The sequence below is a fragment of the Balearica regulorum genome, chromosome 3 (assembly GCF_011004875.1).
Source record: "Balearica regulorum gibbericeps isolate bBalReg1 chromosome 3, bBalReg1.pri, whole genome shotgun sequence".
In the NCBI taxonomy this organism is placed as follows: Eukaryota; Metazoa; Chordata; class Aves; order Gruiformes; family Gruidae; genus Balearica; species Balearica regulorum.
The window spans coordinates 34,037,691-34,053,381 of NC_046186.1; the positions used below are offsets into that span (position 1 = coordinate 34,037,691).

Genomic DNA, 15,691 nt, shown 5'->3' on the forward strand with positions numbered 1-15,691 from the left:
AATAGGGCTCATCAGCCAAAGGCAATGTACAAAAGAGATTGTCATATACTATATTAAAGAACGAAAACCTTTGTTTTGTAATGGGGAATAATATCCTAATTGATATTACTTGGGGTCTAAAGCAACACTGCTCTTCTGAAATTATCATCAGCATTGCAAATGCTCCCTTCTTTAGAAAATAAAGTTAGTAATTCTTCATCAGTTGTATAGAAGTAAACAATAAAATGTTTGTTACCATCTGGGGCTCATTTGTTTCCGCAGGAAACTGCCTCTGCTGTTACGCTACTCAAGTGTACAGATTCGCTTTGGTAACAGAGAGGTATCCTTATCTGTATGGATTTAAATATGGAAAGAGACAGTGAATGGAAAGAACAACTTCAATCAGATATTTTAAGTTACAACTGAATTGTGTGTTTATGGGCCCAGACAGCGTGCTCTGCAAAATGTTCCAAAACACTCATCTCCAAGCTTTCAACCATTTCTCACTTCTGCTCCAGTGAACATTTTGAGAAAAAAAAAAAAAAAAAAAAATAAAATTAAAAAAAAAAAAAAAAAAGAAAAAAAAAAAGTTTTTCTTACAGGATCTAACATAAAGAAGATGGAATCATAGTGATAACCATTTCCAACTGAGTTATGAAGGTAGTTTGTTGCTTTTATTTATCATCCATCATTATCACCTAGGTCATTATTCCTTTTTGAAATATGTAAGTTTTTCTTCCAGTACATGATCTTTACACTATAAAAATCATTTTAGAACCATAGTTTTATAGTGCACCTTTTAGAAGATAATGGTTTAAATTTCTAGTTTCTCTCTTTATTGCAGTGATAGGATAGCTGCTTCTATAAACCAGTCTAGATAATATGTCATATCTCTCTTCAGCAGCTACTGCACACATGATATAGGAAACTCTCCTGCTACTGGTTACTCATTAAAGTTAAGTGATAGGGATCCACATGGCAAGGTTACATTTCAACACTTTAAACCCTGCTGAAAGTTGCTAATAATAATGTTTAATTTTCATTTCAAGCATTTATGGTATCATCAAGTTGAGCCAGTTATTTTCTTCTTCTCATTAGTTGGAAACAATGAAAGTCCCTGCAGAATAACAATCTTCAGGCAGAACAACAAAATAGAGGCAGAATTTGACCCTTGCTTAAATTAAACAACTTAAATGGTTTTAATGTGAATGTCCTATTAACCAGAGGCAAAGTCTGATAAAGATTTTCAAAAAGGACTAGAGATTTCGACATCATAGTAGGAAAATGCTAACAGAAACATGATTTTCAAACCAGGAGCACTCAACATTTTCTTAAAATGTTCTGTTACGTAGGGCAACTAAAATTACTCCTCCCTTTTAAAAAATAAAAAATTTGAAATGCTGACTGTTTATTTCGGGAAAATAAGGTTTGCAACTAATCACTCATAATCTCTTGATACTGAAAAGTCTTGCTGAAAAAAAATCAGCCGACTTCAAACCATCTCACAGGGAAAGAAAGAGATGAGAAAAGGAAGGATGTTTGCTCTGGCAGAAAGGGTGGAGAAAGAAAGGGGAAGTCAATGGGCCGCAGAGTGGTGGGACTCACTGCAGAGATAGGGCAGGCACCTGGTCCTGCGCTGCTCCTCACCGTTATGCTTGTATGAGACTGTGCTATGATGTCTCTCTTTGCTCAGTCTCCCATCCCCCCCTTTTTAGAGAAGCAATTGGAGGAGCTATTACATCCAAGGCAAAAACACCTTTCTGCTGTCCTTTCAACCCTCTGCCCCCTGCACATAAGGTTTGTGATTTTGCTGTGGGGGCAGGATATCAGCAGTGACAGATGCTTCTGTGTCCTTATAGTATTGACCAGGTCAAACTTATCAATGGGTTTTTATTTCACAGGGTAAGTCATAAAGTATTTATTGCCCAAGGTCATCCAGACTCATGGAATAATTTAGCTTGGAAGGCACTTCTAAAGGTCATTCACTCCAACCTGCCCAACGCATGGCTCTCGTCAAACTTATGTCATGTTGCTTGAGGCCTGCTAAGCTTTGAAAAACTTGAAGGACAGAGATTTCACAACCTATATGGGCACCTGTGCCAGTGTCTGACCACCCTCATGGTAAAAGGTTGTGGGTTTTGCCTTATATCTATATTTGTACATTGCTTCTCATGTAAATAATCCCCTAGTAAATCTAGCCTATGGCATTTAATCATCCTCTCCCCAACCCTACAAGGATATTAAAAATCACATTTGGCTCATACGTTTTCTTGCAGACAATGATATATGTGGAGACATAAAACACGCTGGCTTTAGATACATCACAGCTTCTGTTTCATTCCTCTTCTGAAATTAAATTAACTACCTCCAGCCTTTCTCTAGGAATACAGCTGTTAGACCACTCCTTTAAGCTGTGTGGGGAAAAGCCCTGTTCTCTAGTACCTTCTTAATCCCCATGTTTATGATTCCTGCTTACCTGTTTTTGTAAACTTTGTCTCGTTATTGTTGTTGTCTGAAAGTCTCACTATACCACCTATATTCTTCTTAACCTTTGCTTTCTTGTTTTTCATCTTTCTCCTGATGGAGGTTTTTGAAGTACACACTTTAAGATGAGATGGGTAAGTCAAGTGCCTAACCACCCCTGTAGAAGCCTAAGGAACTCCTGATGTGCTACAGTTCCAACAGCTCCAACTGAATCTCATTACTCATCCAACAGGAGCTCTTGAGAGTCTTACTGACCTTAGACACCCTCCCCTCCGCCTTTACGGTTTACCTAATGATGGGAATAAATCTCACTGAAGTCAACAGGAATGGAGTAGCAGAAAGGAGGAGCCTTAAGCATACAATTCCTACAAAAGGTTTCCAACAACTAGTTGTCCTCTGATACACTGATGGAAACACATGCTGTCAGAGTTCGTATCTATTCCAGCTTTCTAGCCTGGTGGTGCCTCTAGTTTATGAGTAAGTTTTCGCTATGTCACTTGGGTAACTCAGAGGGCACATCTTATTCAAATTCTTTGAGGATCACAGATGCTGTCAAATTATTTGAACAGGCACATCGAAAAGGCCTGTGAAATGGCCTGTGAAAATGGCAGTAAATTAATTTTTATTTTAAAATATACCTGCAGAATATATTAGGTTGGTGATTAACCATCTAATTTAGAAAGAATGTTACTCCAGTTATAATGAATTACAGTCAATTTTGAGTCCTGTATTTATGCTATGAATAAAACCTAAGACACAAGAGCATTTGGATGCAAGATGAACAGCTGCTAATCTTTTGAGAATATTAAATCACTCCTAAATATCTGCAGAGACTTTAGATGCCAGGAAGCTCTGTGCTTTAGCCTCTAAAATTTTAAGTCCTATTCCAAGAGCAGAAGCCAGACTCCTATGTTAAGTCTAGGCCATCTCCATACTGCATGAAGCATACAGGCACCTCATAGGAGGGTCACAGAAGCCAGGGCACCAAACCAGGAACCTTTTAAACTGGCCAGAAACATGCAAAGGGTGTCTCATCTTGTGTCCTGTACCTGAGATTAGTGATGTCGCCAACCTGTCCTAGTGGTCAGTCATCAGAGTACTCTCTCCAGCCTCAGCATGGCTCTGCTGCCCAGGAGCAACACCTAGAGATGTTCAGCATTTCTGAAGTACAAGCACCCTGAGCAAGAGCACCTGAAGCAGTTGCCTCTTTCCATGCTACTCTGCATAGATTTTCTTATTTGGGCCAGAAAGAGCAAAGGTGAGCACATCTCCTGTATCTACAAGTCAGTCTCTGGAAACAAACAGCATAAATTCAAATTATGTTCCAGTTGACTCAAGTGAAGGTTGACAGGCTTCTAGGTATTTCCAGAAAAAAATATTAGGTGATTCTGAACTATTAATGTCAAAAATTTCAGTGCTTCAAAGATTGGGCCACAGCTGAATAGGAATTCTCAATATCAGAGCTGCTATAGTACAAGTGGAAAAGATATGCAGAGAAGGGGAAAGAGGAGACGGCCAGAACTTCATGTCTGACAAATAATGAAGGTGTTTACAGTCTAAAGGAAAAGCTCATAATGAGATACATCAAAATATCAACCACCAGCTTCTTTCAGGTACCTCTGTAGATGATCTAATGCATAAACTTAGACTATGTATAGCTGTGTCTTAAAGGAATTTTGTTAACTCTAGGGATCAAGCTGAGCTTTCACAGAATATTTCCTCCATACCAAAGAAACCAGAAACAAATCCAAATCCTTACTTGTCTTCTACACTGGAAACCTAAAAAAAAAAAGTATGTCCTCTTGTTGAATTCCTAAGTAGTCATATTCTGACCTTGCCAGGTTTCTTCAGGTCTGCTGTGGTTGTTACCATGTCTGCTCGAAGGAACTGCTGACTTGCAAGCTAGCCAAATTGCACTTTTCTCCTTGAAAACAAGCAGTTTTGAAGATAATATCCCAAGGATCCCATGGATCTCTTTTCTTATTTAGAAACTGTGTTTGGCTACAAAAGACTACATTAAACATCAACATTTTTGATTGGCATGTTTTCTCCAAAACTTCTAGGTATTTTGGGGAATATGATTTCGAAAATCTAAATATTTTGAGAAATGAAACCTTTCTATCTGAAAAAAATATTTCATATGCTAGTCTATTGATATTATATTCCCAGCTCCTGTATGGTAAACTGCTCTGCAGTTCTCTGTATAGACTTATGTCTTTATTTTTCCTTTTCTAAATGGCCAAATGCTTTGGTTTCACCAGATTAGAGAGTGAGAACGGTCTATGGAGCTGGCACTGCACCTCTGGCAGAGCTGGTACCATTCAAGACATATGGTCTTGTTTTGTCACCAGATTGTTTGCTCAGGAGTCCAGATAGTTGAATCACAGAGGGAGGAAGCTTAGGAAGGAAGAAAGAAAAGCACCACAAAATAGTTTAAAAAAACCCAGAAAATGAAAGAGAAAGTAAAAGAGATAAACAAAAGAGCCATTTAGGAGAGAGGGTGTTGGGGTCTGGCAATGACTTTACAGAAAGGCACATCTTATTAACAGAGAGTGATGTTTAGATATTTAGTTAAGTAGGAATGAATGGAATCAATTAATTCTCTTATCACAGATGAATATCTGATGAGTGAGAGGAAATACTAGATGTCAGGAAGCAAAATCAACATTTTGCTAGGACAGCCACACAGCACAGAGGGAAGGCCAGGAATTTCTGCTCTAGAGCTGGACCAGGCAAGGAGAGGAGGCCAAACTGTCCCACTAGCTGGGCAGGAGCAAACAGCTCCTGGCAGAGGAAGGGGCCCACTAGAAACAGTTTGGGAATTGGCCCTGTTTTTTACAGATGTAATAACCAGGTAGAAGTGTTTCTAGCATACCTCCGGCCAAGGAGGCACAAGTGCTGCGAGTGAGCCATTCACGCCTTGTCCTTCAATTAAAATTTAGCCTGTGCTGGTAGTAACCCAGAGTGATTATCAGTGCTGGCCATGGTCTGCTTGGAATGAAAGTCTGGTCTCACGACAGCTCTTTGTGGAGCTCAGGTCTTCCTCAGAGTTAGCAACCTTGTAGCCGTCTAACAGTAAGGTCAACACATAAAAGGGACATAAAACCTAAATTACTTTTGAAGGTACTCCCTCGAGTTCAAGGTTAAGGGATCTCATGAAGAATGCACCGGCAGGGTTGGGCAGTCCTTTGTGGTGTGTTCAGTGCATGAATGCATCGTGCTACTGGCAATCTTGCCTCTTTCATTTATGTGAAAAAAGCTGGCAGGAAAATATTCCAACATCTTGGAATATTAATGTAACATATATAATATTCCAACATCTTTAAATATTAATATCAGAGCCCTGCTACAGTTGCTAGCATGTTACATGCACTGACTAGACAGCTTGTAATATGCATCCTAGCATGCAGTTCACCTCATCTGACATTTTGCTAATGATTTATTATGCAATAGTGATGCTCAATTTGGGGTTTCCTGGAGATGCGTACCACATATTACAGGCCATACAATGAGTCCACATAGCAAATGAATTGTTCCTAACACCTAAGTGCTTTGAAAACTTATTCCTGACTCTTGTATGCTTGTCACCAAGAATAGCTACGTGTATCCCCTCCTCTATATAATTAGGCAGAAAGCTAAAAATCTTACAAAGAGATGCAAAACTAGAGCATACGTGATACCTCACAGTATTATATAACACAAAAAAGGTTATTAACAAGCAACTCAAATGAACTCAAAACATGACACCACAGTAAACTGACCTTTGCAAAGCATTGCTACAAAGGCCCTCCAGCTTGCACTCTGGCTGCTTTTCTGTGTAAAACAGCCTCTGTATGTACGTGATTTGTACTGTTCCGCCTTTGCGGTATTTGAGGGTCTCACACTGTTCCATGAATTTATGCTAACAATCCTCTCTACGAACGAATTGCTACCACCCCTGGTGACAGATTTGTAACGGAGGCACAAAGAGCGATTTTTCAAATCCATGTGAATATTAAAAGCCTCATATAGGTACACAACTGGTTTTCGGCAGCCTGGTAAGCATCTGTCTGTGACTTGAGGCAACTACATGCTCAGGTACTTCGGACTTGATGCGGGCAGGCTCCAGCTCCTATCTGGCCTGGCAGCACAGAGCAAGTCAATGAACCAGACATCCTGAACTCCGGTCAGTGCCCTCCAACCCAACCGGTCGTCTTTGTTTCCCTCTTTTTTTGCCTTGTAACAAGGTTCTTCTACTAATATCTACCCTGTGTCACGATTACACCAGTGCATTTCATTATTCCCGTTATTTATCTGCAAATTTGGTCCCTGTGAAGGCCTGCTTTAACTTCTAGTGTGGCTAACCCCAAAATCGCATTAATAAATGTCTTAGAAAAGACATTTACATGCTATTGCAAAAGCATATTTTATTATAAATAAAAGAATAAGGGAATATCACTGCTGTTTAAAGTATTTCCTCTCTTTTATTAAAATGGAACCCAGAAACACTGATTTAAGACAACGTATCACAAGTAACACATTGGAAAGAAAACCCTGAAAATCCCAAACATATTGTAACATTTTGTTCCTGATCAGAGAAGATTATATGTATCAATTGATCCTTCCACAAGTCAGGATACATAACATTTGTCGTATACATTTGGAAATTATTTACAGTTTTGGAAGAATATGTTGTTGGCGTTTGTTATAAAGCACAGCAATGGCTACTCCCCAGCTGCACTTCAGCGTGCCATTTCCCTTGTCCTGCCTGCAGGTGGGATATACCGTACCTGCAGCCTCGAGAAGTCAAGATTCCTTGGGATGTTCTTGCCTTGGAGATTTCGTCAAGTAGATCCTCTTACTGACACCTGAACCCAGGGCAACCTTGGACCATGCGGACACGCTAGAATTTCACATGACTCATCTCTGTAGGTATTATATAGTCTGAAGCCAAAATATCAGGGGAATTTGTTGTCATACAAATGTACACCCATATTTTGCAATAAATACTTAGAGGATGAATAGCTTTTTTACGTCATACAGCCCCTCTGCCTGGTACAGGGCAGGCAGCTGCCTGAGTGCTAATGATCTACTCAGCATTCAACCAGCGTATCATGCCCTGGTTATCTGACATATTAACAAGTAGGGATTAGATTAATTACCATCCATCTCTTCTCAGAATACATACTTTTTAAAGCATTATTTCATACAAGATAATAAATGGGAAAATACTTTTGTTCACGCACTGTAAAAATAAAATACTTAATTCATCACGAAGAGTATTACTTTTGTTTGCTTCTAGCTGTCCTGGCATCTATGGCTACATTTCAATATTGGCCCATACTATTTGTGCTCACAGACTGCTTTCCATACTATTATCTAAATTAATAGATGATTTTAAGCGCCACTAGAGGGCACAGAATTATAACAATATTTCTTAGTGGATCACAAAAAGTACATCAGGAAGAGGAGTTCAGTAATTTTCATAGTTTATTGTCCAAATCCCCTGTTTAAAGCCTCCTTCCTATCAACAGTGATGCATGCGTGCCGCTCTGCTGCTGCAAGCTGTGCCAGTGCCTACCCATGGCAATTAAAGGAAGCGCTTGTGGGACAGGGCCCTTACTGAGCCGGCTGGACCATGTGCTCTCAGTTGAACGGCACAGTTTAGCTTTCTGGAACTTGAGTAGTAACCCTCAAATACTTTACTCGAGTGACTAAGGCCAGTAAAATCTAAATCTAAGCATGGTTCTGGGGGCCCAGCTGATGTGAAAGGCATGCTATACATCCAGCTGTAAATGAGTACACAGGGATGAGAAAAATGAAGAGTATAAACACTTGCGTATCAAAACAGGGAAATGCAAACAAGTAGTAAATGAAGGATTAACTAACTCCATTTACAATTCAAAGAAAGAGGAGTAGATATGTGCCACTGGAAAGCTTAAATATTAATGGGGTTGCTGTGGATACTTGCATCAACTACTTAACATCTGTTTTGACATGTGTGCTGTTTCTGCCATCCCTTATCACCAGCGCGAGTGGCCTCTGCAGTTCACGTGTGAGAAAGTTCCTGTTTGAAGCTGCCTGCAGTGGAGGAAGTGCAGTGAAGAAAGGAAGAAGATTAAGCTCTTCAAATAAAAGACAACTGATTGAATGGCTCTGGAGACACTGTAGCAGTAAATTAGTACTGTTGATGTTTCCATGTTGCTTTAGTAGAGGCACAAGTTCATGTCCACAGCCAGAATATGACATCTACTTCACGGCTTGTCTCTTTTCTGGAAGTTGGAGATGGTGCGTTAAAGGCTCGAGAGCCTGGCCTCTAACTAGGCAGTACGAAGAAAAAAACTGAAATGGAACTGAATTTCTGAATGCCTCTACTGATTTTCGCATAACATTAGCGTCCAAATTATTACTTTTCATTAACCCTTCACGAATTAGCGTCACATTTTCACATTGCGGTGCTCAGGTTGCAAAACCAGTGACACGCAGCTATTTTTCATGAAGTCGGTGCTGAAGTGCCCGGGCGGGGGCTCGCCCTCTCTCCCGGGCAGCCCGGGGCTCCTAAAGCGTCCCCCGGGGACGGGCGGGCGCTGCGAGCCCGGGGAGCGGCACGGGCGGCGGCTACCCGCAGCAAGCAACCCCCGGGGATGGGAGGGGGGGGCGCCGGGGGGGGCGCCCGCCGAGCACCGGCAATAAACGGTGGCCAAAGCCGGCGCGGCTGCCGCCAGCTCCGGGCGGGGAGGCGCGGAGCGGCCGCGCCTCCGGCGTGGTGGGGTGGATTTTTTTTTTTTTTTTTTTTTTCCGCAAGCTCACCTTGATGCGGCGGGGAGTTAAAGGCCCGCTCTCGGCAGGGGGAGCTTTGTTTTCTCGGCGCAGCTCGGGCACCGAGCGGCGGCACCGCTGCGCTCCGGCCGCACCGAACCGGGGCCGGAGCTGCTGGGGACCGGGGGGGGGGAGCCCACAGGGAGGGCAGCCCCCGCCGCCGCTGGGATTTGCTCTCTCGCCGCCGCGCGGGGCCGGGGCACGGCGGAAGCGCCGGAGCGGCGTGCCGGGCTGCGCCGCCCCCTCGGGGGGACACCCGGCGGCTCGCCTGCACTGCCCCGCCCGGGCCGGCCGCGCTCCCGGCCCGCAGCGGGGTCCCGCCGCCCGCCGAGCCTCCCCCGCGCCGCCGCCGCGACTTACGGCAGTTTTGTTACTTTCTCGGACTTAAATGGACATTTCCCGGGAGCGCACGTAGCCCGCGGGCGCCGCGTCCCGCCAGCCGCTCGCCGCCCGCCCCGCCGCGGGCACCGCCGCTGCCTTTGCCGCTTGCGCCCCGGGACGCGGAGGCGCCCGGCAGCGCGGCCCCTTCCAGCCCCCGCCGGCCCGCCTTTCTCGCCGACTTTCTCCGCCGCCGGGAGCGAGAGCAACAGCTTGTCCGGCCCGGCCGGGCCAAGTGCCGCGGGAGACAGAGAGGGAGCGGGCGGCGAAAGGCACCGCCGAGCCGCGGCCCGCAGCCCTCGCCCCCGCGGCCTCTCCGCCGGAGCTGCGCGGAGCTGCCCTCCCGCCGCCCCGTCCCGGGCCGCAGAGCCACGCCGGGCGGCGCTGCGGGGGCCGGCGGCGGGGTGCCGCCGCCCGGGAGGAGAGCGCGCCCGGGGGGGCGCCCGCTCCCTCGCCGGGGCCCCCGCGAAGCTGCCGCAAACCGGCCCGCCGCGCCGGGCGCCCAAAGTGGCCCGCGCCCCCGCGCCCCGCGGGCGCCGCCCGGAGACCCTCGGCACCCGCTGCCTCCTGCGGCCCGCCGCCGCGGAGTGCCTGGTCGCCGCCGCCCGCGCCCTGCTCCGCCGCGGCCCCGGCGCCCGCCCCGGCGCCCGGGGTGATGCCATGCCCCGCAACCACGGCGGCGGGGAGGAGGGCGGCTCCGCGGGGCTCTGGGTGAAGAGCGGCGCGGCGGCGGGCATGAAGGATGTGGAGTCGGGCCGGGGCAGGGCGCTGGCGAGCGCGGCGGCCCGCGGCGACGGCCTGCTGCTCCTGGGCACCGGCGGCGCGGCCGCCCCCGCCGGGCTGCGGGAGGGCCGCCGCGGGAAGCACGGCGCCCGCATGAGCCTGCTGGGGAAGCCGCTGTCGTACAGCAGCGGGCCGAGCTGCCGCAGGAACGCCAAGTACCGCCGGCTGCAGAACTACCTGTACAACGTGCTGGAGCGGCCCCGCGGATGGGCCTTCGTCTACCACGCCTTCGTGTGAGTACCGACCCGCTCCCCTCTCCTCCCGTCCCGTCCCGTCCCCTCCCGTCCGTTCCCCGGGCCGCCGCCCGCACCTGCCCCGGCCAGAGCCGCGGCGCACCTTCCCTCCTCCCCCTCCGCTCCCCGAGCATCGCTCCGCGGCCGGCGGCTGGTCCACGGGGGGGGACGACACACAAGTCCCTCGCGAGTCGCGCCGAAAGTGCCCGGGAGACATCAGCGGAGGCGGGGGAGCCGCTGCCACCTGCGGCGCTCCGCGGGCGACGGAGAATCCGCGCAGCCCTCGTTGGGAGGTGATGGGGGGGGAGACTCGGTTCACCCGTCAGAAAGAGCCGGAGGAGGGCACGGCGGGGAGCACATGCCCGCTTGTCTCCCGGGCGCTTGAGGCTTGCGCGGGGGGGCTGCCCGGCGCTCCCGCAGCGGCGGCCTCGGTGGTCCCGAGGTTAAAGGGGGCGAGGGGTGCCGGCCGGTCCCGGGCCCCTCCCCGTGGCGGCGGGGCGCGGTGGTTGCGCCCGGCGGTACCCGCGGCGTGCGTTTTGCTTCGCGGACACCGAGCGCTGCGCGGTTTGAAAAGTTAGCGCCGCGGAGCCGCACGGAGCGTTTCTTCCTGCGGCGTGTTTTCCTAGCGCCCGTGGTTTCCGTCCCGCAGGGAGTGCGGGTGGCGGCGTGGGCCGTGCCGCCTTCCCACGCGTGTGCTCGCCGCGGGTGCACGGCGCCGCGGGATGCTGCGATCCAGGTGCGCCCACCTGCCGCCCGCAGCGCCGGGGGCCACCCCGGAGGAAGGGCGCAGTGACCGGCCTCTGCACTGACAGCCCGCTCCTCCGGTATCTGTCATTTCGGCGCTTTTTCTTTTAGCAAGTGCCTCCTCCTGTCGCCCTCATTGTGAAAGAGCCAGTGACTAAAATACACGTCCCGTCACATCGCTGTGGAGAGCGGTCCTGTCACCGCGCTGCGAAACTTGTGCTTGCCTTACTTACAGAATCTGGCCTGGGAGAGCTGTGTGAGGGGGACCTAAGATCTCTAACTACTTTAAAGTATCCCCAGGGTCAGTGGTGTTCCTTAGTTCATTGGCAATCTCCTATCTTTTGTGAATTTTGGTAATATTTGGGGGGAAGGCCCGGCTCAAAAGCCTTTTGGATGGCTGAGCAAGATAGGCGATACAGTCTGGCAAGGATTCGTTGCAATGGATCGTAGTCCTAGATTGAAAACATTGCGATAAATTACAGAGGAAGGATGATAGGCATTGCTGTATTGGGGATATAATACGAGGTATTTCTATGTTTGACTACAGAAAACATATCTTAAAGAAAATGGAAAATTCAATTGAGATGCTGGAGGTAACTATATTTCCATGATAGTTGCCGGAATCAAGCTAGCAGTTACAGCAGCTTTGGTAAAAACAACTGTTCCCTGTTGGACAGCAGAAAAAGTGCTCCTCTCCCAGCAGCAGGGGAATCCCCAAATTGTACTTTAATGCAAGTTTTTATAAGTGAAAAAATACTTTGCCAAAAACATGGCAGTCTGATGAATAAGATACGTTGTGGATAGATTTATTTAGCAGATCAAAATTGCTATAGATAACAAGCAGTGGAAACACACTTAATGTTATTTATGTTACTGAATTTTATTCAGTAAAAGGATTTCTGTCCACTTAGAAGATCTGCCCATTTTCTCTGTTTACTGTGAAAGTCAACTCTTACGGAATGAACTTTATTCTTGGAGGGCATTTATTTGGTACATTTTGTTGTTTGGGTTCTTACAGGTGTTATCCTGCGGCGTAGATGGATGTTAATTAATGTTTGAGAGTCGCTGAAGTATTTGTTAGCAATTGCCTTACTGCAGTGCCTGAAGTTGCCATAGAAAATCTGGAAATTGTAGGTTTGGACCTTTCTCATTATGAAAACCATTAAAACAAGTAAAGTTCAAGTTGGAAATAAAGTTGACAAGTTTAAACCTCCAAAAAAAAGTAAATTTCCAAACAGAGTGAAGTCATGACACAGCAGCACTGTAAACAAGGAAGATTGCCAGCTGCGTTTAGATAATTGCCTGCATAGAAAGAGTGCCAATTTTAATTTTTAATTGCAAATGGCAGTTTTGGCAGCTGTAAGTGCCAACATTATATCTTTTATCTGTGTGGAAGAGCTTGAAACATTTCTGTAATATAAAGGTACCTAGTAATAATATTACCTTTAAGGATCTGTCACTGTTACAGTGTTTAAGGTGCATTTGAAGTTCCATTGGATTTCAGTTTGACAGCCATCCTCATTGCCAGTCTATAAATTATTTTAATGTATTTATATAATTCTGATTTAATGACTGCCAAATATTCAGATAATATTTTTGGTGTTTCAGGCTCAATTTTCTTCCAGCCACCTGATAAAATACAATTGCATCTTGGAAAACATACTTTCTTACAGAATTAAAAAAAACCCCAACCAACCAACCAACCAACACCACCCAATCCAACTATTTGGAAAAGAGTCTTGAAGCAGACAAGTAGCTTAGAGTTGCAAAGACATTACTAAGTAAGTGGATGAGATGTCTGCTCCTACCTCTGCTAAGCTATTCTCGACTGCAGCAGAGCCCGTTATAGCTCTGTACTATTTCTGTTACGGGAATGGGCTATCTGGTGTGAGACCTTCTGTGTAGATCATTGGTCTCCTGAAATGAAGCTCGCTCTGATACGCAGGTTGAAATAACGTAAGGCTGGTTTCAGAGTTTCAATTTAAACTCTTTGATCTAGAAGTTTACTTAGATTTGCCTGTTTGTTTTTGAAAAATGAAGTGGGGCATTAAGCACCATTTACAAATAAGAAACCATCCCTGCAGTGATATTTTCATTTCTCATTTTCATAGGGAAAACCACTTTAGAGCTGAGAATTACGCACAGTTTGCTCTTTTTCTTTTTGCCCTTTCAAATAAGACAGGAAAATAGGCCAGCCACCTTAGGAACAAGCGTTGAGACCTACGTTCAGAAGTCAATTGGTTAGTTTATTTGTAAATATAAATTTGCAAAATGCTGTTCTGCAATGTTTGCTGTTCTGCAAACTTCTGCTACTAGAGGAAGGATTTACTCTTGAGCAAAGGCCTTTTACTTCAGTGTAGTTGTGCTGGGGAGCAGAGCCATAAATTGCATGTTTCTTGGCTCCTTTTTGTGTACCTCAGTAGTTCTTTACATGGAAGCCATAATTAAAAATATAAGATATTTACAGCAAATTTTTGAAAAACTGCTTTTCATGTATCACAGTCTTCTGTTCTTAATCATTCAGGAACACCAAAAATATGAACACTTATGAAATCAGAAAAGAACATTCATACCATTTGTGAGTAATGAGTCAGTAACTTAAACTCCTGCTAGTAAAATATTTATACCACACCACATCACCTACACATGGAGCATGTGCATATTTAACGTGTGCGCACCTACATTAAGATGCTGTGATATTGTAACTTTTCAAAAGCGTTGTCTTGGGATGTCATAGGATTTCTTTCTGTTGTTGCTGTTCTTGTTTAGTTGGATTATTTTGGGTTGTTTGGTTTGATAAAAATGTATAGATGTTGCCTTAGAATGATCAAAGGGGAATTCCATATTTGTTGCAAATTTAACTCTGGGTTTCATCTTCAGTTGTCATAAGGATTTTGTATTATTTTTATTCTTAATTGACATTCTGAAAAAGAGATGGCTTGAGAAGTTCAGAAAAAAAATACTACTCTTTGATACTGTTTATACTGGTAGGATATAATCAGTTGCATAAGTTTCCTAATTTAACATGTTGGATTTATTTCAGGAATAATAAAGTTTCTGTTTCTTACTGACTTAATTGTAATATATTCCATGCAAAAGTCATTAACATTTGTTGTGGGGATGTCCTTCTCTTTACAAAGCCACCACCTTTTGCTCTGGAAGCTTCTCAGTCACAAATCGCAGGGCTGGATGCGTGCACAAGGGCACTATCACTTTGCATGACCTGTATTGCTAGGTTTCCTCAGGCATCCTCTGTTGGCCACTGCTGGAGATAAGCTACAGTGCTAGATGAATTGGACAGCCTGTATGATGTTCTTCTTGGCCTTTGTATTATTGATGGAAAATGGCCGAAAAATTATTTCTGAAAAAAAATCTAATGATGCCATCAAAGATGGTAACTAGCTATTTTAGTTTTCCAGATCTGCCAGAAAGGACATAGCTTACTAATGATCAGATGGCTATTGAACAGCAACATCTTTGCATGTGAGCTAACAGCGCTGCATCATACTGTGCCATTTGTATAATTAGGGAGGTTCCACATCTTGATTAAAAAAACCAATAATGTGCCATAGCCTAAATACTTGCTTTTTCTCCTACTGTCACAAAGTAGTAGAAATTATTTTATCTCTTTATTTTATCCACCTCAAGGCATCTAATGAACTAGTTCCAGGTGCTCCTTAGGTAGATCTATGGCTTTCATCTTTTCAAACACCATTTCAGTCAGAGTCTGATGTTGTTAGGATAACAACATATTTTTATATACTTTAAAAAACCCCAAATAACAGCATGATATTTACAAATAACAAATAATAGGGTAGACAACATAAATGATGTGGCAAAGCAAATCTTATTAGGTATGAAGGAGGTAAAAATTTAAACTCTAGCTGTAGGACTTAAACTTTAGTAGGCATTTTCTTTCAGGGAGTGACAATGAATGATGGTGGATATTTAGACGTACTTCAGTATAAATCCGCAGTGGTTTGCCGCATCTGAGACAGTCTGTGATTCTATATGTGTGCATATTTCTCACTGAAACGTTGTTTGGAAGGGACCTTTGGAAGTCACCCGGTCCAGCTGGAAGACACACTCTTCCCAGTCATGACAGCCGGGCTTTGTCTAGACAGGTCTTAAACTTCATGGGATGGAGGTCCCACCACCTTGCTGGGTAACCTGCAGCTCTCCAACACCCACCTGTTGAAAAAAGAGGGGTTTTGGCATGGGGAGGGAAAGCCATGACAGTCAACCTGAACCTCCCAAGTGGCAGTTTATGATCATTGCCCCTTTATGTATCA

General features: G+C 45.4%; 1 protein-coding gene and 1 long non-coding RNA gene across 4 annotated transcripts in view; one reads left to right on the top strand and one right to left on the bottom strand.

Moving 5' to 3' along the window:
* Positions 1 to 6,906: 6,906 nt before the first annotated feature.
* On the bottom strand, positions 6,907 to 9,616 carry LOC142600943 (uncharacterized). Its single transcript, XR_012834442.1, has 2 exons — positions 9,253 to 9,616; positions 6,907 to 8,784 (listed from the first exon to the last, which is right to left on the bottom strand). It is a non-coding gene; the product is annotated as an uncharacterized LOC142600943 (long non-coding RNA).
* KCNQ5 (potassium voltage-gated channel subfamily Q member 5) overlaps positions 9,303 to 15,691 on the top strand; it is a 297,242-nt gene continuing 290,853 nt past the window's right edge. For all 3 annotated transcript variants that reach the window (XM_075747513.1, XM_075747512.1, XM_075747514.1), the window contains exon 1: positions 9,303 to 10,655. In XM_075747513.1, the coding sequence (XP_075603628.1) occupies positions 10,300 to 10,655 (356 nt within the window). In that variant the 5' untranslated portion in view covers positions 9,303 to 10,299. The remainder of the gene's footprint in view (positions 10,656 to 15,691) is intronic.